We start from the raw sequence: 24,326 nt of genomic DNA on the forward strand, positions 1-24,326 counted from the left end.
AGCTAACAGCTGATTTCACAGATATTTCTCACTTTAAAATGTCACCATTTTCAGCCAATAAAAGCAACCAATTCCTTCATCAAATAAATTACAAAACAACTTTAGTCCTTGATAAAACGTACAAACATAAGTATGTACAACGGTCAGGAAACGGGGAAAAAAGTTAATGCTGATTTTTCAAATGGCTATCTAGAATCATTAGTTCAGTGTGCAAATGTTTATTAAAAAATTAAATGTACTTAAGAAAGAGAATTTACCTCAAGTAGGTGGCCAGTCAGAGGTCTCCACAGAATTTCTATTCGGTGCATATTAACTAAACCAGTTTCCAACAATTTGGCAACAGCAAAAAGAGATGGTTCCTAAGGAGAAAATACATTGTATTTTGATAGTATAAAGAGAATTCTGAGCAATTAGACTATGAATAAAACTAAGAATACTCTGAAAAGCATGATTGAAATTAAAATGAGTGGTTAGTATAAAGTTAACAATAAATATAACAAAACCTCAGTTATCAAAGACAAGCCTTCCTTCCAACCTTAAGTATCCAAAATAGCTCCTAATTAGAAAATTTGGTTAGGAAAAAAATGCTTTAATAGGGAAGGGATGAAAATCCAAAAATTATACTAGATTACATAGAATGGCTAGTCTTCCGACCAGAAGGAAAGAAGGATTCTTATCAGCAGTCTTAAAATGACTAGGTTTTATGTGCGAATGTCAAGAAGTAGGGAAAAAGAGACAACAGAGATAAAAGAAAAGGAAAATGAAATCAAGAGTATAGCAGAGATCAGGGCTGTCAGTCCGGAACAGGAGAGGACACGAAGACAAAACAGTTTTCTATAGTCCCTGACATATCAATAATCAGAAAGGGAACCAGGGTACATTATACATGGCTAAATTAGAGCACTTGGTCCATGTGTCACAAGAATGGTTTCAGAAAAGATCAAAGGGCAGTTATCTCTAATCCAATATTAATGAAGGTGATAAACATGTTTAAATGCAAATTCAGCTGATGAAAGCCATGAGTATTTTTGGGTGGATGGCTGTGGTATTTCAAACAGAGACATTGTATTAGAAAAAAGACAAGACAACTGAATAAAAAAGCCAATTAGGAGAATAATTTTTAAAGAAAAAGATTTTTTATGAATCTATATTCTTAACATTTTTACAGTGTTGATAAAAATCTAACAGGGAAATGTGTGATAATATCTTCCTTTCTAGCAGAAGCCAGTGAACCAAGTGTACTGGGGTTTTAAGAAAATATGGCCAGGTTGACCCTTCCTGCAAGTGCTAATGTGGCAGGCACCCTAAAAATTTTGGTAGTAGAAAAAATTATGATTCTAGGGAGAGTATGGTATAGTAGTTAAGATGATGTCTATGAGGTTTTAACTGGGATCTCATCTCAACTCTACTACTTAATAGCTACATAACCGTGGGTAACCTATGTACCTCTTCTGAATGTTTTTATTTTTTAAACCTAAAAAATGAAGATAATAATAATATAGAAAACTATCTAATATTAGAAAGTGCCTGGCATATAAGTTGCCCCACAATGTTGCCTAATATTACTTCTTTATTCCTCTTTTTCCTCTTACTTATTTTAATTAGGACACACTCAGGAATCATGTAAAAGAGTATGTATAGGTGTCCAAAGCTCACACCTGAAGATTCTTATTCAAAAACCTAGAATGTGGTCCTTGCATTTGCATTTTTTAAAAAACTACATAACTGTTTCTGATGCACACCAAAATTCAGCAAAGTATTTAAGAACAGAGCCTTGGAATGAGACATACGTGGGTTCAAATCCAAGCTCTTCCAATAAGTACGTATGTACATCAGGCAAGTCACTTAAGCTATTTTTCATATTTTCATCTGTAAAAAGGGTGTATTACCACTAAATCTCACAGAGTTGCTTTAAATGATAAAATAAGTTAGTGCTTGGCATATAGTAAACAGTGAACAACAGCTGCTTTAATATTTTTGTTGTTGTTATACTGTGCTTGCCAATGTAACTATGAAAGTATAATCTTCTTCTAAGAAAGAATTTGCAAGTTTCATTTTTTTATTATTTTATTTTATTTTATTTTTTTGAGACAGAGTTTCACTCTGTTGCCCAGGCTGGAGTGCAATGGCACAATCTTGGCTCACAGCAACCTCCACCTCCCGCGTTCAAGTGATTCTTGTGTCTCAGCCATGAGAACAGCTGGGATTATAGGTGTGCACCACCATGCCAAGCTAATTTTTGTACTTTTAGTAGAGAAGGGGTTCCCCATGTTGGCCAGGCTGGTCACAAATTCCTGGCCTCAAGTGATGCACCCACCTCAGCCTCTCAAAGTGCTGGGATTAAAGGCGTGAGCCACCACGCCTGGCCTCCAGGCTTTATCTTAAGTTACTTTCTCAACACATTGGCACAAATTCCTGAAATGAGGATCAAAAACGAGATGCTAACCACTTTAAAGCCACACCTAAAGAACACTGATATATACATGTTTAATCCCTAGAATATTTAACTCACTCAGAACAGCCGATTTAGATGATTTAGTATTTTTTCAATACTATAGAAATTTTTAATATCTGTACATTTATGATAATTTTTGTAGATGGCACAACTGATTAAACTTTGTACAGCCTCCATCTAAAAATATAAGGCCTATGTTGAATACTTTTCTAAAATTTATACTTGAATATTTTTATAAAGTTTTCATTTCTGTTCCATATTTACTTCACTTTACAAAATTAAATCCTAAAATGGAGACATGTAAATCCATTTTCAAAGAAATTATCTCCATTTTACTCAGCGTATCCACTTTCTCAACAATCGTTCTTTCCAAGCCTTCCTTAAAAATCATATCTGTTCCTACCACTCTCTAAAATTGCACTATTCAAGGTTAAAAATAAACGATCAATCATCATATCTCCTATTTTTTTCTTATAGGTAATGATTTCTTACAATATTTTTCTTTTGATTTACATTAAACTGCCCTTTCCTACCTAAATCCTACCAATCTTTCAATATACATCTCCAATCACACTAGTTCATCTTGATTAATCTTAGTTCATCTTAATAAAAATATATACCAATAACATCTTATGTAACAAGAAACTAAAAATTAAGAGAATAAGTCTCATGTCATTTAATATCTATATTATTTATTGAGACTCTCACACCATTGTAACTGTCACTTAACTATGAACCAAGTAGTTTATATGCTCTTTGAAAGTAGAAACCTCATATTTCTTAATATCTCTGAGCAGAGTGCCATGTACACAGTAAGCCTACTGTGCTTGTTGAATAGATACATAAATTCTGAAAACATTACCATATAAGCTTGCTTCGATTTCATTAAGATACTTTATTAAAAAACTATAGTTTTGTGTTAAGAATTAATCTCAAATATGTAAAATTATTAAAGGTATTAAGAAATTAATTACTTCATTATATATTATTCTTGCCTTGATTTAGAGCAAACTATAATACATATTTTCTTTTCTTCTTCTTTTTTTTTTTTTGAGACAGAGTCTTGCTCCATCACCAGGCTGGAGTGCAGTGGCACGATCTCGTCTCATGGCAACCTCCGTCTCCCAGGTTCAACTGAGCATGTCCAGCTAGTTTTTGTATTTTTAGTAGAGACGGGGTTTCACCATGTTGGCCAGACTGGTCTCGAACTTCTGACCTCAAGTGATCCGCCCACCTCAGCCTCCTGCAGTGCTGGGATTACAGGCCTGAGCCACCACGCCCAGCCATAATACATATTTTCAAACACTCGCATGTTTATATAATTATCTAGCTATGTACTATAATATATGAAACTATGCTCTAATGAGACTTTCTTTACCAATCTTTAAATGAGTCACAAAAGTCAAGATGACAAGCCACAGTACACAGAATTACACTAAAGGACTAGGTGGACGGCTGGGCGCGGTGGCTTACGCCTCTAATCCCAGCACTTTGGGAGGCCGAGGCGGGCGGATCACGAGGTCAGGAGATCGAGACCATCCTGGCTAACATGGTGAAACCCCATCTCTACTGAAAATACAACAAAAAAATGAGCTGGGTGTGGTGGCGGGTGCCTGTAGTCCCAGCTACTTGGGAGGCTGAGGCAGGAGAATGGCGTGAACCCGGGAGGCGGAGCTTGCAGTGAGCCGAGTTGGCACCACTGAGCTCCAGCCTAGGCAACAGAGGAAGACTCCCTCTCCAAAAAAAGAGGACTAGGCAGACAACACAATTTTGAATGCTACAGTTAGATGTTAAACAAATTACAGCTTTTTAATCATATTTTGGGCTATTTCCACTGATTTGTAAATAGTCAAACTATATTTATTGATTTTAAAATGTGGAAAGCATTTTGTTTTAAATAATTATTTCTAAGATATAAATAAACCCAACTGTTCCTGTGCTTTCCAAGTATAACATAAAGTGATATTTTTAGTAGTACAGAAAGAAATGTTCTTGAATGTTAATATTCAAAAGTACTGTTTTATTCATTTAATCAATGAACAAATAAAAATTTAAATTTTCAAGATAAGGAGAATCATTGCCTTTAGAAAGAAATGATTAGCTCCTTACTTTCCATCCCAATGAAGGCAAGGGAAACTGAGACAAACATCCTTTAATTTAAATCTTGTATTACCCCAATCATAAATTGTAATTACAAGTATTATCACAACATTTTATATAAATTATAAAACTATTACATTATTTTATAAAAATATTTTTTAGATGTTCAATATATAAGAGAAACGAACACAACCTAAAATCATATGACATATTTAGACATCCCACAAGCCAAATCATGTCCTTTTTACTCCTCCTTCAACAAATAACCGTAAGTGGTAAAAACCCAACAGAGTATGGTTAGCATACAAGCTGAGTGTTAGTCCTACTAGTGAAACACTAAGATCAAAATGGATGCACATCTTATATAACTAATGTATCATATTTAAAACAGAAAGATAGAATATCACACCTTATTATTTCCATAGGCCATATCCATTGCTTCTAGAGACAAGGAGCAAAGCGCATTTATTAAATGATGCAGTGATACGTCATCAAGATACCTTAAAAGGAAATAAAGAAATACGACATCTTGATCTAAAATATACAACTAATAACAATGTTTTTATCAATTAAAAAAACTGACTCTTACTGTGAGCTTTCAAACAATCTTGAAAGTATATTGGAAATCACTGGTAAATCTGTCATCACTGCTGTTGTTAGAACCTGAGAAGAATAAAATTAAATGTAATATATGACACTTTGGGATGCACTAATTGGGTAAGAAAGACTAGAGCTTACTGTACTGGGTCCTTCTACAGCTCTCCCAGGTTTCAAGGCACCGCCACTACTAGGCTTTAATCCCAGAATCCATACAAGATGCTGTAAAATTAAAAAAAAATCAAAACAAAGAAGTTTACAAAAGTATAAAAATTCTAATAACTAAAATTAAAATCAGTAGTAACTTCTAGTAACCAAAACTAAAATCTGTAGTAAGTTTTTAAAACCTAAAACTAAAATAACTAATTAACATTCGCATAAAATAATTAATTATATCATAGGCGGCAGAGTTTAGGCCATTATGAGAAGCATTCCACCACTTCCTACAATATGAGTCACATCTTTTTCCCTTTCTAATTTCACTTTTTTCATACTTACTGTTTCTAGGCCTGTCCAAAACATCAAGAGGCGTTGCTTAGTCTAACTGTTAGCAATTACATATAAAAACAACACTAATCTCTGACCCAGACACTATATAACATACCTGAAGAGTTGCCAAGACAAGTTGCCATGATGTTCCAAGAACAGCCCCATGGCAATGCGCCAAGTTAAGTAAAGTCCTCATACACTGGATATTTTTGGAAGTCAGCTATATTTTAAAAAGGATACATTTTCAAGAATTGTTATATATTCTTAAAAATTAAAAGCTTGTAAAGTAGCATTAATGTATTAAAAGATTTTTTTAAAGAAAAAATTAAGAAGAAGATTTGGAAGGTTTTATAAGGAACAATTCATCTGATTAAAAGTTGTATTATCATATTGGTTACAATAATGTCAATTGCATAAACTAGTTTCTTCTACTTTAAGAAAGAAGTTCTAGTAAAAGAAAGTAAATAAATGTGATGATACATTTTGGCAAACACAAAGACAGGTACAACAGATTTCCTTGTTAATAGCTAATTGATAACCAAGAAAAAAACAAGTACATTACCATTACTGTCCCTTGAGGCTGGACTGCTAAAGGCTGACCCACTGCCACAACTTGTTGGTGAGATTCACTTGATGGACTTATCATCATAACACTTTGGCCCTGAACAGAATATGCTAGAACACAAAGGAAAGGCTAAATAATTAATATATATTTTTATATTGCATTTAAAATAATGTTATATTTAAAGTTTCATTAAACAAAGTTTAGCCATACACTTATTTAAATATCAGTAATAATGTCTATATGCAAACATCTAAAAAACTCATGAGGGGCTGGGCACAGTGGCTCACACCTGTAATCCCAGTCATTTTGGGAGGCTGAGGCAGATAGATCACTTGAGGTCAGGAGTTCAAGACCAGCCTGGCCAATATAGTGAAGCCCTGACTCTTCTAAAAACACAAAAATTAGCCAGGTATGTTGATGCACTTCTGTAGTCTCAGCTACTCAGGAGGCTGAGGCAGGAGAATTGCTTGAATTCATGAGGCGATGGTTGCAGTGAGCCAAGATCTGGGTCACTGTATTCCAGGGTGGGTGACAGAGCAAGATTCTGTCTCAAAAAAAACCACGCACACACAGAAAAACTTCATGAGGTACAAAAACCAAGATAAGTTAAGCAAATATTAAGTAACTTTCTATATAACATAAAATTATATAACTTTGGTAGATTTCTTCATAAGCAATACAAAACTAGAACACATTAAGTATTTTAAATATGTATCCCTGGTATGCTTTTTAAGTTAGAGACCAATACATTTTCAGTTTGAAAACTGAATATTAGCCTGTAATACCAACTACTTGGGAGGCTGAGGCAAGACTGCTTTAGCCCAGTTCGAGATCAGCCTGGGCAATATAGCGAGACCCTGTCTCATTAAAAAACGTATAAACAAAAAACCCTAAATACTACACTGAAATTTATATTACATATAACAAACAAGTATTTTCAAAGAATTCAACAAGAAAATAAGTTTTCGAATGTGAGTTTAACCTAAGTGGTTGCAAACATTACTGTTCTACTAGTTCCATTAAAAAAAAATATAACAATCACCATTTCAACGGTATCTCATACTTTACAAAGGACTTCCAGATTTATCTTATTTTACTCTCACAATTACTGTTTAAAATCAGTATTACAAGTTGAGTATCCCTTATCCAAAATGCTTAGGATCACAACTGTTTCAGATTTCAGATTTCTTCAGATTTTTGAATATTTATATTCTATATACTGATGCATTTATTTGCATAATATATTTGTAAATACTTACGTTTGCATTATATACCTATTCACATTATATATTTATTCAATGAGCATTTCCTTTGTCATGTTAGTGCTCAATAAGTTTTAGATTTTGGAGCACTTTAGATTCTAGATTTTTGGATATCCCAACCCCACCCTCCACCCCCAACCCATATTTTTAAAGAGCTCTCAGGGACATTAATTTCCCCAAGGTCACAGAGTCAGTATGTGAAAAAGCAGAGACTTAAACTCAGATGTCTATAATCTGTCTATACCATATCATCCCACTACATAGAGATAATTTTGAGTAAGCCTGTCTTACATTTGTTGGAAAGTGTAGCTGCAGTGGTGGTATTCAATACAGTAAGAGCATAATGGGGAGGCAGGGAACCTTTGCATATTGCAGTTATAAAGGCATCTCTTGAAGTTACAAGGCCCAGTCTTCCACAAAGAGCAGCCATAGTCAGTTCAGCTTTTAAAATATTCTCAGTGGCAGCTTCATCTGTGCTGAAAAGAAAGTATTTTATTTAATCTGATTAATTTATTTTTAATTACATTGTAAAGCATGATGTGGAATTAAGTATTCAGTGAAGTTTTAAGAAAATCTATACAAAAATGTTGTCAAAATAATACCAATATACTTAAGAAGGAATTTTAATCTATTAACATAACCTGAAAAATTTGAACTAGGTAAAAGCAATGAATAATAATACACGTATTTATGACTGAAGAAAATGACCAAGAACATAAAGATTTAGCTTAAAATATCAAGCATTTTGAAATCAGTAAATTTTTAAATCCTAAAGAAAAACAACAAAGAAATTAAACATAATCATAATTGCAAAAGTAGTTGTAAGTCTTGAAATGAAAAAGGCATTCTGTAATTCTAAGACTGTATTTTCCATTAAAACATCACGACAATTCTTGTGGCTTGGGGTAGGGCAAGGACAAAATGAGGAAGGGGGATGAGAGAAAAAGAATAATGTTTCACACATATAAAAAAACTAATATTAGAAAATAATTCTAGGGACAAATGTAAGTAAACCATTTTAATGTGTTTTTCTGACTGACACAATTCAATATAAAACTTACAAAGACTTAATACCTGGCATCAAGAAGGAGTGAAAGTGCAGCAAGAAGACCACACCAACAGGCATTCACCATTTCTTCCCAAACAGCCCTACTAACTTAAAGGAAAAAAACATACAATATTTAATTTTAATTATAGATAGTACAATAGTTATACATATGTCAAATTCTAAAATTTTCCTGGACAATATGTCAAACATTCCATTAACAACTTAATTATTAAGTACTAATATTCAGTATTTAGAAATCTACAAGAATGAAAACTCAGAAGCCATACTATAGTTTCAGACTTGAAGAAGTCTTAAAAATAAGTTGTTTTAAAATATCTGTCGTCAGATCTTTCTGTACACAAGTTAAATTTTATATATATATATATTTTTTTTTTTTTTTCTTTTTTCTTTTTTTTTTTTTGAGTTGGAGTCTTGTTCTGTTGCCCAGGCTAGAGTGCAGTGGCATGATCTCGGATCACTGCAACCTTCACCTCCTGGGTTCAAGAGATTTTGCTGCCTTAGTCTCCTGAGTAGCTGGGATTACAGGCACGTGCCACCACACCCGGCTAATTTTTGTATGTTTAGTAGAGACGGGGTTTCACCATGTTGGTCAGGCTGGTCTTGAACTTCTGACCTCGTGATCTGCCCCCTCGGCCTCTCAAAGTGCTGGGATTATAGGCGTGAACCAACACGCCCAGCCCTATTTTTATTTATTTTTTTTAAGAGACAGGGGCTTGTTATGTTACTCAGACTGGACTCAAACTCCTGGGTTCAAGCAATCCTCCTGGGATTATAGGCACATGCCACTATGCCCAGCTGATATCCTTTCCTTTCCCTTCCCCTTCATCAACCCAAACTTTCTCGGCCTGTGTGACCAGTTGGAGTGAGGGCAGGGTGCAGTGTAACAAACTGGCTCAGCCAGAAGACTGATTACATACACCGAGAATCAAGCAAATAAGTAAATATACTGAGCAAAATGTGAGCAGGTTCCACACTGTTGGAGAAGGGAATTACAAATATGGAAAGTTAAAAATAAACCTTGTGGTATTGAACTGGAACTGAAGAAACTAGTGTGATGTCATGGTAATTCAATATAGAGAAATAGACATTTTAGAAATGTAAAGAGATGTATGCTTGTGTGTGTATGTGGGTATGTATTTCCTATCCAAGTGGTGAAAAGCATACCTAGTATCCCTGTGTTCATTTCAATACTATTCTCCACCAAAAGGAATTAGGGCTTCCTGGAGAAATGACTGACACCTGGGTTAGAGGAGAATCATCTGAGGTCGGCCTGGAACATCTTGTTCTATCAAATAGTAAGGAAGTGCTCAGAGAATGTCAGAGGGGCATGGGACATGTCCAAAGGACACAGGGGCCATCTTGAAAGAGGTCCCATTGGCCATGTTGGGAACAATCTAAGCATCAAACCAAATAATAATAGTCAAAGACTGTAATCTGCTGAATAAAATAGGAATCCATGAATCTATACTAATATAAGTGAATAAATTTTCAAAAATAAAAAAATGCAGAAGGGAAAGCACTCTTTCGTAGTAGCAATCTGAAAGTATTTTTCCACAAAAAGTTATTAACTGTACACTGAAGAAACCAGACTGACATTGTATTAACCAACTGACAGAAGTGAGCATCTCCAATAATGACACAAATTGATACTGTAGTATGCTTCCTAATGTAGTGACACAGTAACTACAGCACAGCAACATTTCTGTGCCAGTCTTGTCAAAAATGAATAAACTGAATTTAATTATGAAGGAACATAACACAAATTCAAACTGACTGACTTGTACTCAAAAAAGTAAGGTCATATAAAACAAGGAAAACTAAGAAGCTGTTCCAAATTGAGTCATGGCAACTAAATGCAACACATAAAAGGACATCACTAGGGCAACTGGCAAAATTTGAATGAGATGTGGAGTTAGATGGTAATATTGGATTGATGTTAAATTTCTGATGCTGATTATACTATGATACACAGGAGACTAACCTTATTTTGAAAAAATACACACTGATGCATTAAAGTGTAGTAATATGGCTTCATGTCTGCAACTTATTCTATAAATAGGTCAGAAAAAAGTATAGTCACATGTATATAATTCAAGAAAATGGTAAGGTAAACATGGGAAAGTGGTTAACACTTGAGAAATCAGGGTGAAAGACTTATAGAAACTACAATTTTTGCAAATTCTCGGTAAATTGCAAATTTTTTCCAATAAAAATTAAAAATACAGACTCATACCAATTTCCTTATCCATTTGGTCTGATGTTGACTGTAAATCCTGCTGTTCTGACGACTGTGTTGGTGAAGAAGCTTCCTCGGTGGTGGTTTGACATTCTGTTTCAACCTCTCCTAACTCTCCTTCAATCATACTTGTGATTCCACGAACAAGGTCTAGCAAACAATGGAATGCCACAGACATGGCGTAACCTTCAGGTATAGTTGGAGGCTCAACTTTGTCCAACATTTCTAAGCTGAAATTATGAAAAATATAGAATACTAATGAGAAGCCACAACAAAAAAATACATAAAACTATTTTCTACAATTTATAGACTATAGAAATTAAGATTAACAGAATAGCAAAAAATAAAGCAACATTACCAAATTTATTTCATTTAGGGAAGGGATCTCTTCATGGTATTCTAAAAACCTGATTTGAAAAATTAAGGCCTGACCACTGGCATAACTAATTATTTTAATAATTTACTTCTCGTTCTCCTGAGTTGTGCCAACGTTTTCATTAAATATTAGATATTAGAAAAATTAAGACTGATATGCAAAATATGAGATATGATTATAAAACTTCTCAAACTCTGACTTGTGCTTTAGAAATAAGATGTCACCAAATCAAATCACTCCTATAAAGAGGAAGATGCTTTTCACACTGTGAGATACCCAGCTCACCTATCATTTCAAATACAAATCTGCCAACAAGGTGAGAATAAGAGCATCAGTGTGTCAAGTTCAAACTGCAGAGCAATTTTTTACCCCATAGGAGAAAGTTTTCAGAAGGAAGGACAATACATCTGTTTTAAATCATGGCAGATTGTGAACTATGGTTCTAAACCTCTTAAAATTGATATCTGGCAAAATAATCCCCAGAAGAGAGAGTAATTCAATTGATAAAGAACTAATGATTCTGGAACAATGGATATTCACATGCAGAAGAGTGATGTTGGACCCCTATCTCACACCATATACAAAATTAACTCCAAAATGAATCAATGATCTAAATGTAAGAGCTAAAACTATAAAACTCTTAGAAGAAAACATAGGTAAAAATCCTCATGACCTCAGATTAGGCAAAGGTTTGTTAGATATAACACCAAAACCACAAGCAACAAAGGAAAAAATTGATAAATTAGATTCGTCAAAGTTAAAAACAATTGTACTTCAAAAAGCAGCAATCAAGAAAATGAAAAGACCCACAGAATGAAAGAAAACTTTTGCAAATCACATATCTGATAAGAGGCAGGCATCCAGAATATATAACTCCTAAAATTAAATAAGAAAAAGACAATCCAATTACAAAGGAGCAACGAATCTGAACAGACATTTTGCCCAACATGATATATAAATGGCCAAGAGGCACACAAACAGTCGCCAGTCATTAGGGAATACAAATCAAAGCATGGTAAGATATCATTTCATACTCACTGGGATGACTATGATAAAAAAGATTAACAAGTATTGCTGAGGATGTGGAGATATCTAAACTCTCACACACTGTTGGTAGGAATGTAAAACGGTATAGTTGCTTGGGAAAAGAACTTGGTACTTCCTCAAAAATTTAAACATAGAATGACCATATTACCCAGCAATTCCACTACTAGTTGTATACCCAACAGAAATGAAAACACATGTCTATGCAAAACCTTGTAGACAAAAGGTCATAGCAGTATTATTCATAATAAACAAAAGTGAAAATAACCCAATATGCATCAATTGATTTAAAAAAGCAATTCCATATATTGGAATATTATTCAGACATATAAAGGAACAAAGTAAGAACACATTCTCAACACAGTTGAAACTTCAAAACATTATGCTGGGCTGGGCGTGGTGGCTCATGCCTGTAATCCCAGCACTTTGGGAGGCCGAGGTAGGCAGATCACGAGGTCAGGAGATCGAGACCATCCTGGCCAACACGGTGAAACCCATCTCTACCAAAAAATACAAAAAATTAGTCAGGCATGGTGGCGGGCGCCTGTAGTCCCAGCTACTCGGGAGGCTGAGGCAGGAGAATGGTGTGAACCTGGGAGGCAGAGCTTGCAGTAAGCCAAGATCATGCCACTGCACTCCAGCATGGGCGACAGAGCAAGACTCCTTCTCAAAAAAAAAACAAAACAGAAACAAAACAAAACAAAGAAACATTATGCTGATATGGGAGCTAAAAAAGTGGATCTCATTAAAGGAGAAAGCAGATTGGTGGTTTCCAGGGGCCAGGAAGGGTGGAGGTTTGGGGGTAAAGAGAGGTTAATAGGTACAAAATTACAGTTATACAGACAGGAATAAAATTTAGCATCTAACAGTTCAGTAGGGTAACTATAGTTAACAATAATCTATTGCATATTTTAAAATAGCTGGAACACAAGAATTCAAATGTTCCCACCATAAAGAAAAGATAAATGTTTGAGGTAATAACAAAATTACCCTGATTTGATCACTACACATTATATAAATGTATCAAAATATCACATTTACCCTGAAAATATGTACATTTATTACGTATCTATTGAAAAAAAACAAAAGAACATTTGTGTGATTCCATTTATATGAAATATCCAGAACTGGCAAATCAATAGATGCAGAAAGCAGATCAGTGGTTGCTAAGGGGCTAGAAGAAGGGGGATTGGGAAATGACTGCTAATGGGTATGAGGTTTCTTTTAGGGGTGATGAAAACTTTCTGGAATTAGGTAGTGGTAACGGCTGTACAACTTTGTAACATAATGAAACATGAATTGTACACTGTAAAAGGGTGAATTTCATGGCATATGAATTATCTCAAAAGTAAAATTGAAATTACTAAAGATTACAATAAAAAAGCTAAGAAAATGTCCTACCTCAATATCTTAAAGTTTCTGAATCATCAAGGTAGGTAATTAATAAAGAAATGCCAAATTAAAAAAAAATAATAAGAACATCTATATACAGTGATCATTCATTGAGCAAACACTCTTAGCCTGGGACTCTACTTTTTAAATATGTACTATCTCATTTAACTCCTCACAAAAACCCTAAGAGACGCAGATAATAAAACTGAGGACTAATATGACAGTTATTAATCAGAAGTTTTTAAACTCGTCTGATTGACACTAAAGCCTACCATTAAGGCATCAACTCTTGAGCTTTTAAAAATTTATGTAATCATTAGAAATATATTTACATTCTTGATCACGAAATTTAAGCTCTAGAGTTGGAGGCTATTAGCAAACTAATGCAGGAACAGAAAACCAAATACTGCACGTTCACACTTATAAATGGGGCTAAATGATAAGAACTTATGAACACAAAGAAGGAAATACCAGACACTGAGGTCTACTTGTGGGGGGCGGGTGGGAAGAGAAAGAGCAAAAAAGGTAACTGTTGGGTACTGGGGTTAACATCTGGGTGATGAAACAATACATACAACAAATCCCCATGACACGTTTACCTATTTAACAAACCTTCACATGTACCCCCAAACATAAAAGGAAAGTTAAAAAAAAAAAAAAGAAGAAACTTAAGCTCAAATGGGGAGATAAGAGTTTATGGCTTTAATCTTTCCCAGACCAATTAGTCTTTGAGAGCCACATCCTAAATAAATCAGTGTTAAGCATCTCGTTAGACAAATTCCTATCCTCAAAGAATATGTGATCTATTGGGAAAATGTATCTAAAACACAAAATAATCCAAAACATCGGAAACTCCAATTCTCCAATTCTATGGCACAGACTTTAAGCACTAGAACAGTTAAGAGAAAAGGTAATTTATACTTTTTATTTATACCATAAACCTAAAAGAAAACACGTACTTTCTTACCTCACTTTTTCAGTGCTACTTTATTAGAATTACTGCATAAATTCCACTTTGAGATAAAATGTAATTTATCTGTTTAAACATTTTAAACTTAAGCTCAAATTGCAAAAACTGTCACAAGTCCAACTTTGACGGGATCTGTAGTGTAATACATATAAAAGAATATGCCACGAATACTTATGTCAAAACTACTTCTATCTATATATCACTTAAGTTTTCAAATTATACTCAAGCAGTCAATAAAAGAACAGAATGCACAATCAAGATTTATACATATGCCTTCAAAGAAAATAGTGAAATCATTTTATATTGAACCTCACAATGAATGAATAAAAGATGCCAATTCAACGGTTAAGCTCCAATGTGAACACACTAACCCATGTACAAAAGAACACCCAATATTTTCTGGCCATTTATTATTTCAGAATTAAGCAATTTCAGTATGTACAGTACTAAAAAAATATATACACATATGTTCCTTTAGAGATTCAGTCCTAATCTTGTCTTAAAGATGAGAAAATTAATGTCAAGTGAAATCAGGTGCTATACTCAAAATCACAGTATTTAGTAGCAGAATTAAAATCTACTATTAATAAACAATTTGTTCGTAGGCTTTTACTAATAAATTTTCAAAAGAAGTTTTACAACCCAGACAAGTATTTATTATTTTGTGGCTTGTTGCTATTGTTTTTCTTCCTCAAGCACACATTTTCACTCCCTCCCTTTCTGTGTCTGCTCAGTATTATCTCCTCAGGGAGACCCTTTCTGTCCCCATCTTCTCCTTGGTCATTCTCTATCCTCTTAACTTGCTTTATCTTCAAGTTAACCACTACCCCAAGGTTATATTATATATTTACTCGTGTATTTATTTATTTACCGTCTCACTTACTGAAGTGTAAGCTCTATGAAGCAAAAATTTTCTTCTGTGTTGGTTTTTGTTCAGATTATAAAATGAGGTGAGACGGTGAACTAGATAATTAATGTCTCCTTTAGCGCTAGATATCTGATTCTTTTACAACTTGAGTCATTACCTTTTGTACAAAGCAAAGCCTATAAAATACTAAGTAGTTTTAATATAAATGACCAAAAATAACAATGAATTTTAATTAAAATATTTCAGTCTTCTATGACTCTATACTTTTATAATTTTAGGCAAAATAAAGCTGCAAGGTAAAATATACTTAGGATGATACAATGCAGACTGACATACCAGAGAAAGTGATGATTTTAACTAGTCAAAGATTCTGTTTCATTTCTATTTTTTTTTAAGAGATGGGGTTTCGCGGTTACCCAGGCTATACTCCAACTCCTGAACTAAAGTGATTCTCCTGCCTCAGCCTCCTGAGTCTGTATCACATTAAGTCTTGATTTATGTCATAAGGATAGTTTTATTTTATTTTTAGACATAGTCTCGCTCTGTCACCCAGGCTGGAGTGCAGTGGCATGATCTCGGCTCACTGCAACCTCTGCCTCCTAGGTTCGAGCGATTCTGGTGTCTCAGCTTCCCAAGTAGTTGGGATTACAGGCGCACACCACCAACCAGCTCATTTTTGTATTGTATTTTTAGTAGAGGTGGGGTTTCACCACGTTGGCCAGGCTGGTCTCGAACTCCTGACCTCAATGTTCTGCCCACATCGGCCTCCCAAAGTGCTGGGATTACAGGCTTGAGTCACCGTACCCAGCCAAGGATAGTTTTAATTATACATACCAATTACTAAAATACATCTACAACTGCCTCATAGTAACTGTAGCAATGTTAAATCCATGTAGTATTGATTGCCTTATTTCTGTATTTCATTAAGACTTAAGAAAAAATCAGTAATACATTATTGAGTATGCATTTGTTAAATTGAAATGGCTAATGACAAACAATTTAAAAATAACAGATATGGAATCCATTAAACACTTTTAATTAATTAAAAACTAAAATTTCCATGTGTTAAACCCTAAGAATATGATTAGATAAGCACTTAAAATAACTTTTCTTACATATAGAATTCTGAAAATTAGATATATCACTACTTCCATTGTATAGATGAGAGAAATGAGGTAAAAAAAGAAAAGAAAAGAAAAGAAAAAAAAGATTAATTTGCTGAAAGTAACTCAGCTAATACTAGATGACCTAAGCCCAAGTGGTCTGAAACTAATTAATATACTTAAACCAAAAAGCTGTATAGGAAAGCTAATAGGTCCATATGTAAAGAGATCGTATTTTATTTTGTAATGCTGTTAGTCTACAAACTAATAAAGAAAACAGATAAAATCCAGTCCTAGATACAATTTTCATACTATGACAAAAGAAAATGAGCTCTAAAATACATTAGAAATACTGGATCTAAAATTTAAAATATAATACAGAGAGAAGCATTTTAGGTTAAATATCACTCCCAACAATATAATTCTTTATAAAATAATGCTACTACTACTTACTAGGTGGCTTTAGCACTGCCTTGAACTGTGATTGTCAGAATAGGTATCCAGGTTCCCCTATATTCAAATGCTGGCAACAAAGTAACACCTCCACCAATCCCCACCATTCCTGAGTTAGCTGGTGCTGAGACTGAGCCACCTAAATTATTGTTTCCTGTTAGAGAAGAAGGGAAAAAAAGGAAAGATATTAATTTACTACTTGACTACAAATCAGTAATATTCAAACATCTGGCCAATCTTTAAAAAAATTTTCTGTACTATCAGAATGGGTACTGCAGAAATAAATGAAATTTATCAGTGCTATTTTGTCTATCAGAGAGTCTTCCTATTTCCCTAAAATACCATTTCCCTTTTTAAAATAAAAGCTACTATTGGAAGTAAAAATACTGATAAATGTTTAGCATATCTTTAATTAAACCACTTTTTATCAGAAGTGGCAATAAAGTATACAAAACCATCACTCAGTACAAAGTGGAAGAGAAGGAAGGTAAAGGGAAACAATAAACCATATAGAGTCCCAAACAAACTCCAACCATGTTAACTCCTTTAAGAGAGGAACTAAGTCTTCCTGAGGCGGTAACCATCTAGACTCTTCAAAGGGAGTCATCAAATAGATTCTTTTCAAATGAAGATTAGCATCTAAACTTTTGTTCTTATGTGATCAGAGAAACTGAAAGTATGTCAGAGAAGAAAATCTATTTTGGAAAAAAAACACAACTGCTTCAGTGAGATCAGATTATTCTTTAGGTGCAATTCTTTACTACCAACATATTTAGGTAACCCAAAATTCTCTAGTCACAGAATTTCATAATATCCTCTCAGAATGGTCAATACTGTAACTTATGGCAGAATATAAGAAAGAAAATTATGAATATGTTTTTACCAGCTTGGTTGCTTGTAGCAGGATTTCCAGTAGGGGGGACAAGAAACAAGGACTGTATAAAAGATCCCAGTGCATTTACAATATCACGAAAAACCTTGGTAGAATGCTGTTTCATATCATAGGACTGACAAAATGACCTGTAAAATAATTTAAAATGTTTTTGGGAAAAACATTTGAATCTATTAAAAATTTTAAACCTTTTTATAGCAAGTGATATTACTGGAAGAGTTACCAAGCTATACTCAAAAATTCTTCATTACACCTGAATGATTTTACTAATTTAGGACAAAGGTTCAGAAAGAAGTCACAGTTCTAAAAAAAAATTATTTTGGCTATATTAAATCAGTAAATTCAGACTGATGTCTATCGCTCACCATGTGTTTACCTCACAGCTCTTTTCCACATCTACACACCCTATCCCTCCTTATAAATACAATATCCTATTTTCTTTGTTTAGAAATCACTAATGTTGGGAATAAATACCAAAAGTCTTCTGACTAGTTTATTAACCTATTATAGGTTACTTTACAGGTTAATAAACATTAACCTATCTATTTAACAAACTATTGCTAAGGTTTTACCTTAATAGTTGAGGTTGCACACAGAATCTGTGTATTGATTCCACTGCAACAGCTCGTAGCCACTGTGGTTTATCTGCATCCAGAAATTTCACCAGAAGTGACAGAAATATCTCACATTCAGTTACCTAAAAATATATGATTTTTAATACTATTTATTTGAATCAAAGAGAAGAATTATAGACTGTGTTCTTATTCTTAACTTAGTGCTATGGACAAACCAATAAAATCTTTTAGATTAGAAATCAAACTCCTAATGGGGAATGGAGAAGCAGAGAAAGGAAATGTAGTTATACACGGAAAGGTTAACGGTAAAAATAATCACAGTGTTTCTCTAAATATATCCCTGAAAACATCAGTAATCTGCTAATGCGGTTAATCCTTTGTCCTTGCTCTTTAGAAAGCAGAGAATACCATCATGCCATCTCCATTTCTAAAAACTGCCAGATAGCATGTACCACACAAACTGCTGACAGGATGCATGTTCTACTCTTCAAAGCAGTTTTTCCATACTTTCTTTTGCTACTAAAGAAACAACGAGGCAAGCCGAAGGGTGCTTAGTATAAATTTTGTAATAGAAAAATAAGGAGGAACCTATAGCAGTTGTTGACAGATGTAAAGTATATAACTCTTAGAACAGGGCCTGTACTGCTAATTAAGTATTAATTATCATTACTGTTGTTGCTAATATAGACCATTTCTCAGCAAGCTCATTATAAATAAATAATGTTTGAGGCACACCCAAGGCATTATTCATTACATGTCTGATAACTGAATGAATGAACAAACAAAAGCTAACCAGTTTACTCAAAGGTAAATGGATTGTTTTTGTTACTTATTAATTGGCAACACAGCAGGACCTCTCGAGGTAAAAATTAAGCTGACGTGGTGATTATTAGGCCAAATTGATTCTTGCTAGTAGGTGCAGCAAGTTATTGGATGTTTTAGCTGGGGTATCTCAAAATGAGTGAGACAACAAATTTGGAGAAATATAGTAGCCTTCAGCCTTTCAGTGCAAAGTCTTAGCTGCTAGTATTTTCTAATGCCTTTCAGTATCTTTAACTGGATGCTTAAAATAAGGACATAATCATAATCATAATGACACAGTAGAAGGAATAACTAAAAACATTATCACTTAGACTGCTAATGACTGGGGAAGTGTATGCAGAGGCTTGGCATTGTCCTAAACATGATAAAGCTTAGTTTAAAAGAACTAGATCAGGAGTCAGGTGGCTCAACTTCTTTATCCAGCAACCTTGTGCATGAAGACAAGCATGGTTGCCTTTCTTATAAATAAAGGATGAAAATATCTACATCTTTCTGGGAAATCAAATGAGAAAAATGTAAGAAGAAAAACATTCCCTAAACATGATAAAGTGCCATGCAAATGAAAAGGGCATTATTTTTTCTAAACAAAATGACACCTCTTTAGAGAAAGAACTGAAAAAGAAAGACCCATGTTAGTGACTCGGTGGACAACAGCTCTATCTACTGGAGGGTTTAAATACTAGTAAGTCCTTCAACAAGTGCGATATCAGCTTTACAAGTGGCATAAGTGGCATAAGTGTGTGTGAACGAATTTAAGGTTCATCAGCTACGCTCTGAGGCAAGAATACAAAGGATCTCATAAACATCAAGTACATTACAGTCAAAGGAATAACATTATAAAACTTGCCTTGAAAAGTAGATCATTTTTTCTCTACGACACAACGACTATAACACAAACCAATCATTTATCAGTTTATAGTGGAACCACTACAATCTTGTGATTTGGGTAAAAAAGACAGCCTCTCTCCTGAAGTCTGGAACCTTGTTCTTCTTTTGTTTCTTCTTGTCAAGTGTGAAAGTTTGAGCAGAGAACTAGTGTTGAGAGCACTGAACACTGAACAAGGGCCTCAATGGAGAAAACCTACTATGAATCTGTTAAGTCTTTCCACCAAGTGGCTGCACTCATAAGGAAACAGGTATTAAGATTAGCATTTATGGTGTAAATTCAATTTTTGTGACCCAGATACGTCATAAACTCCACTATACTAACATGAAGGGTGATGAATGTTTTTGAACTCCTGCAGTACTTTGGTACTAGATTATTACCTAAATATCAAGAGACATCTGATGGCTTAAGATGAATCAAAGTTACTGAGGTAGACATTCTAATCTCAGTATCACATATATATCTATTAAAGAATCCTGTATATAAGTGTTGACTTGGGAGACAATGAAGAAAATCCGGTAGCACATTCATGCAGGAGTCTATTTGTCAGGAGCTTGTCAGAGTTAACAACCTTGGAGCTAATGGATTTGGTAGTGACGAGATCTATTGTCAGAGAACTGTCTGTGAAGAAGTAGAAAATTCATTTGGACAAGACAATTTAGCGTCATTCATTCCTTTCTAAAAACAGTAAGTCAAGGGCAGAAAAGAGATGTGCGAGCCTTTTTTTTTTTTTTTTTTTTTGAGACAGAGTTTCACTCTGTTGCCCAGGCTGGGGTACAGTGGCTCAATCTTGGCTCACTACAACCTCCACCTCCTGGGTTCAAGTGATTCTCGTGCCTTAGCCTCCTGAGAAGGTGGGATTACAAGCCACCGTGCCCAGCTAACTTTTGTATTTTTAGTAGAGATGGTGGAGTTTCGCCATGTTGGCCAGGATGGTCTCGAACTCCTGACCTCAAGTGATCCACCTGCCTTGGCCTCCCAAAGTGATGGAATTACAGGCATGAGCCACCACACCCAGCCTCTTATAATTAAGTTTCATAAATTCCTTACGGGTACTTGTTTAAGGAAAGATATCTGGGCACACATCCTAAGTGATTCAGAGAGCAGAAAAGCACCTATCTTGGATGCAGAAAGGGAAAAGAATATAGTATAGCAGCTATTAATATACCTAATGAGTGAGAAATTCTAATTTCTAAATTCTAATGAGTGATAAATTCTAATATACCTAATGAGTGAGATATTCTAATTTCCTCTAGTCACTCTAGATATAAAACAGAACCTTTGAAGATTATCTTCACCCTTGAACTACCTGATAGAGTAGGATAACCTGGTGAATACTGGGAAGCACAAAATTCTGTAGGGTAGTCATTCCCAAAGTGTGGTCCCGGGGCCCCTTAGGAGTCCCTGAGGCCATTTCAGGTGGTGTGCAATTTCAAACTTATTTTCATAATAATATATTATTTGTCATTTTCAATGCACTGACATTTGTACTGATGGTACAAAAGCAACAGTGGGCCAAATGGCTGGTGCCTTAGAAGAAATCAAGGCAGTAACCCCAAACTGTACTAGTGTCATTGGATTCTTCACTGCCACACATGATTTAAAAAAAAAAAAAAAGGTTTTACTTAAGAACCATAATAAACGGGCTGGGCGAGGTGGCTCATGCCTGTAATCCTTCCACTTTGGGAGGCTGAGGCGAGTGGATCACTTGAGGTCAGGATTTTAAAACTAGCCTTGCCAACATGGTGAAACCCCATCTCTACCAAAAATATTTTCAAAATTAGCTGGGCATCGTGGCAGGCACCTGTAATCCCAGCTACTTGGGAGGCTGAGGCTGGAGAATCGTGTGAACCTGGGAGGCAGAGGTTGCAGTGAGCCGAGATCAAGTCAAAATCGCGCCACTGCACTCCAGCCTGGGCAATGAGAGCGAAATTCCATCGTAAAAAAAAAAAATTAATTTTTTTAAAAGAGCCATAATAAACAAAACTAAAATAAAAATAAAACACATACTGATTTTGTTAAATCTGACCCATAAGTATGTGTCTTTTTTTTTTTTGAGATGTAGTCTCGCTCTTGTCGCCTAGGCTGGAGTGCAATGGCACGATCTCAGTTCACTACAAATTCCGCCTCCCAGGTTCAAGCGATTCTCCTGCCTCAGTCTCCCAAGTAGCTGGGATTACAGGCACCTGCCACCATCCCTGGCTAATTTTTTGTATTTTTTAGTAGAGATGGGGTTTCACTGGTTGGTCAGGCTGGTTTCGAACTCTGACCTCAGGTGATTCACCTGCCTCAGCCTCCCAAAGTGCTGAGATTTTAGGCGTGAGCCACTGCGCCTGGACAAGCACATGTCTTTTTAACGTTCTGTGCGACAAAACAGGAAGTACACATGAAGCATTTTTGCTGTGTATCAAAGTACCGTCATTGTTGGAAGAAAAGCATAGCTGTGAACTGAACTAGTCTTTTTACTCTGTGGAATAACATTTTAACTGAAAAAGTAAACGGTAAATCATGATTATTTACATTTGTGTATACTGTACAAACAGTTTTTCAAAAATAAACAAAGTACGCCTGTCACTTTAGGGTAAACAACTGATAGTGTTGTCAATAATAAAATTTGAGCTTTCAAACAAAAATTAGAATTTAAAAAAACTTGTATCTACCCTATAACCTAAGACTCTTCTGATAAATGGTGGTGATATTAACAAATGTAATATTTGATACTGCAGGAAGTGATAACATTTGGAATATCTACACAACTAAAATACATGATATTACAAAATCATGCATGACTAAAAGATCCATTTGAAGTGTAAGACCAATGAAATGAATGTTACTGTAACACAGTATAAAAATGTTTCAGAGGCCAGGAGCCGTGGCTCACGCCTATGTAATCCCAGCACTTCGGGAGGCCGAGACAGGCAGATCACAAGGTCAGGAGATCGAGACCATCCTGGCTAATGTAGTGAAACTCCGTCTCTACTAAAAATACAAAAAATTAGCCAGGCGTGGTGGCAGGCACCTGTAGTCCCAGCTACTTGGGAGGCTGAGGCAGGAGAATGGCGTGAACCCAGGAGGCACAGCTTACAGTGAGCTGCGATCGCAACACTGCACTCCAGCCTGGGCAACAGAGCAAGACTCCGTCTCAAAAAAAAAAAAAAAGTTTCAGATCCTAGACCTGTAAGAAAGTGCCGGCAGGGTGCGGTGGCTCATGCTGTAATCCCAACACTTTGGGAGGCAGAGGTGGGCGCATCACAAGGTCAGGAGATCGAGACCATCCTGGCTAACATGGGGAACCCTTGTCTCTACTAAAAATACAAAACATTAGCCGGGCGTAGTGGTGGGTGCCTGTAGTCCCAGCTACTCGGGAGGCTGAGGCAGGAGAATGGCATGAACCCGGGAGGCGGAGCTTGCAGTGAGCCGAGATGGTGACACTGCATTCCAGCCTGGGCGACAGAGCAAGACTGTCTCCAAAAAACAACAAAACAAAGAAAGTGTTTGGTTCCATTTGATATAGTATCAAAGAAGAACGTCCACCATTATTACCTAAAAAAGCCATTAATATAATTCTGCCTTTCAACTACATGTCTTTATGAAGCCAGATTTTCATCGTTATGTGCCAACCCAAAAAACATCACAACAGAATGAAGACAAAAGATATGAGAATCCAGCTGTCTCCTATTAAGCCAGACATTCAAGACATTTACATTTAGAAAATGAAAAATAATTTTTTTCTTTAAGACATAATTTTTCATAAAATAATTTATGTTAACATGCAATAGGTTTAGTATCATTTCAGCTTTAATTCTTAATAAAGTAAATAATGATAGAAATAACTCACATACACAAAAGCTCCTAAATATTTTTTAAGAATATAAAGGGGGTCACTGTTTTCATAGGGCATTCAACATGATTTATTTATTTTGGGTCCTGATACCTCTGTCTTGGATCGCCAAGTGTCACTCCCTCCCAGCATTCCCCTTCCACCACCCACCCCCAGTATCACTCAGCTGAGGCGAATTCAGCGACCAGTAGGGACACAAAGGGCTGAATGATTGGAACAGTGGTGTGCTGCCAGAGATGGCAGACAGCCAGGGCATCCCCAGCGCCTTTCTGCTCTGGAACATTCTGTGACCCGTCGGGGTGTTCTGAATGGTAGCACACCCTCTTCCACA

At 35.3% G+C, this 24,326-nt stretch overlaps 1 protein-coding gene across 5 annotated transcripts in view; it reads right to left on the minus strand.

The window, feature by feature from the left end:
* MON2 (MON2 homolog (S. cerevisiae)) overlaps positions 1-24,326 on the minus strand; it is a 137,784-nt gene that overhangs the window by 51,495 nt on the left and 61,963 nt on the right. For 4 of the 5 annotated variants that reach the window (XM_011972922.1, XM_011972921.1, XM_011972924.1 and 1 more), the window contains exons 9-20: positions 18,444-18,568; positions 17,863-17,999; positions 16,980-17,133; positions 10,771-11,003; positions 8,543-8,624; positions 7,760-7,944; positions 6,204-6,316; positions 5,757-5,861; positions 5,294-5,374; positions 5,145-5,218; positions 4,965-5,055; positions 258-359 (exon numbers count right to left, since the gene is read on the minus strand). In XM_011972922.1, the coding sequence (XP_011828312.1) occupies positions 258-359; positions 4,965-5,055; positions 5,145-5,218; positions 5,294-5,374; positions 5,757-5,861; positions 6,204-6,316; positions 7,760-7,944; positions 8,543-8,624; positions 10,771-11,003; positions 16,980-17,133; positions 17,863-17,999; positions 18,444-18,568 (1,482 nt within the window). The remainder of the gene's footprint in view (positions 1-257; positions 360-4,964; positions 5,056-5,144; positions 5,219-5,293; positions 5,375-5,756; positions 5,862-6,203; positions 6,317-7,759; positions 7,945-8,542; positions 8,625-10,770; positions 11,004-16,979; positions 17,134-17,862; positions 18,000-18,443; positions 18,569-24,326) is intronic. The other variant, XM_011972923.1, reaches the window with a different exon arrangement.

This window comes from Mandrillus leucophaeus, unplaced genomic scaffold (assembly GCF_000951045.1).
Source record: "Mandrillus leucophaeus isolate KB7577 unplaced genomic scaffold, Mleu.le_1.0 Scaffold132, whole genome shotgun sequence".
Taxonomy (NCBI): domain Eukaryota; kingdom Metazoa; phylum Chordata; class Mammalia; order Primates; family Cercopithecidae; genus Mandrillus; species Mandrillus leucophaeus.